Here is a 1,322-nt window from a genome sequence, read left to right as displayed (position 1 = left end):
GCTTTACCAAAAGTCTTACCACAAACATACCAACCTGTTTTGTTGATGTATTGTCCTGGCTGACAGCTGCTGTGTTTCTGTGCTGCTGCACAGTTGTTCTCTGTAGAGTCGATACAGAAGAATCCCTCCAGTGGTTCACAAACTGTGTCTGATGTTGTTGTACATGAAGTCTTTACCTTCAGACCAGAACCTGTGAACACATGTACAGGATACATAAGATGTTACAGAATCTCTCTTCTCTTTAATGTACCACTTTTTTGCAAGGACTCTGTCAGAACAGCTGTCTCAGTTGTTATACAGCATTAAAGAGGAGATCTTATTACACTTTGGCACAGAGAAGGTCAAACATTGTAATTTGTAATTTTGCAGCATGACGTGCAGCAACAGGTCTCATTACCAACTACGAATCTGTTCACACAAAGACATTGCTACGAAAGCTTCAGAAATAATAATTAAAAATCTACCTGCATCACAGTTTGTACAAGGGTAGCACTGCGTAAGTCCAGTGCGTGTGTTCATGAAGCGTCCATCACTGCAGGGCAGACAGGCACTAGTTCTGTACTGGAAGCAATGTCTTAAAACACGACTTCCTGTTGGAAAGAAAAACAACAATTTGCTTTCATGTAATCATGTTTTGTATTAAAATAATAGTCTTCAGAGTAAAGTACATGATGTGAGCTCAGCAAAGTAACATGCTGCTGTCTACTACACTGTCATTACTTTACCGAATAATCTACATTATTTTTATTTTTATGGAATAAAACTCCAGTTAGATGCAGGTCCTTGACCAGTTTGTATTTGTGAACAGCAGCCATAGGAGAGAAAAAGTGAAGTTGTACAGTGATTATCGAAAGACAAATGAAATTCAGTTGGATCTTACCAGGAGGACATGTAATACAACAGTGATTCCCTGTCTGATATTCTGCTGGATGACATATGTGGGTTTGACCAGTGAAGACTTCCATCATGATGATCTGTGGAGAAAAGAAAAAGTTCTTTGTCTAAGTGAAGCCTCAGTTGAAGTTGAGGCAGAGAAGAAGACCTGAGGTGAGGTGATGATTGTGATTATAAGAACATGACAGATTTGGTTTTCTACAGAGACAGATGTGTGTCCAACGTGTGACAGAAGTTGTTGAAGCTTGTTGAAGTTCTGAAATCACGCGGGAAGAGATTGCATTGCAGCTGTTTGGATTTCATCTGTCCATTTATTTCTACCTCCATGAACCATTTACACCTACAAATACGTACCAATAGAGAACAAGTTAAAAATACTGGTTTTATACTTTAAGTCAGCATAGATGCACAGCTACACCAACATAGTG

The 1,322-nt window shown here is 39.1% G+C and overlaps 1 protein-coding gene across 1 annotated transcript in view; it reads right to left on the bottom strand.

Annotated features, from left to right (window-relative positions):
* Window positions 1-1,314, bottom strand: part of LOC103369397 (tumor necrosis factor receptor superfamily member 14-like) — a 2,089-nt gene extending 775 nt beyond the window's left edge. The window contains exons 1-3 of the mRNA XM_008298100.1: window positions 881-1,314; window positions 465-590; window positions 8-190 (exon numbers count right to left, since the gene is read on the bottom strand). Coding sequence (XP_008296322.1) covers window positions 8-190; window positions 465-590; window positions 881-968 — 397 coding nt within the window. The 5' untranslated portion in view covers window positions 969-1,314. The remainder of the gene's footprint in view (window positions 1-7; window positions 191-464; window positions 591-880) is intronic.
* Between the last annotated feature and the right edge of the window lie 8 nt (window positions 1,315-1,322).

The sequence above is a fragment of the Stegastes partitus genome, unplaced genomic scaffold (genome assembly GCF_000690725.1).
Source record: "Stegastes partitus isolate 25-593 unplaced genomic scaffold, Stegastes_partitus-1.0.2 Scaffold1281, whole genome shotgun sequence".
NCBI classification, from domain to species: domain Eukaryota; kingdom Metazoa; phylum Chordata; class Actinopteri; family Pomacentridae; genus Stegastes; species Stegastes partitus.
This window is presented reverse-complemented; position numbering and strand designations above follow the sequence as displayed.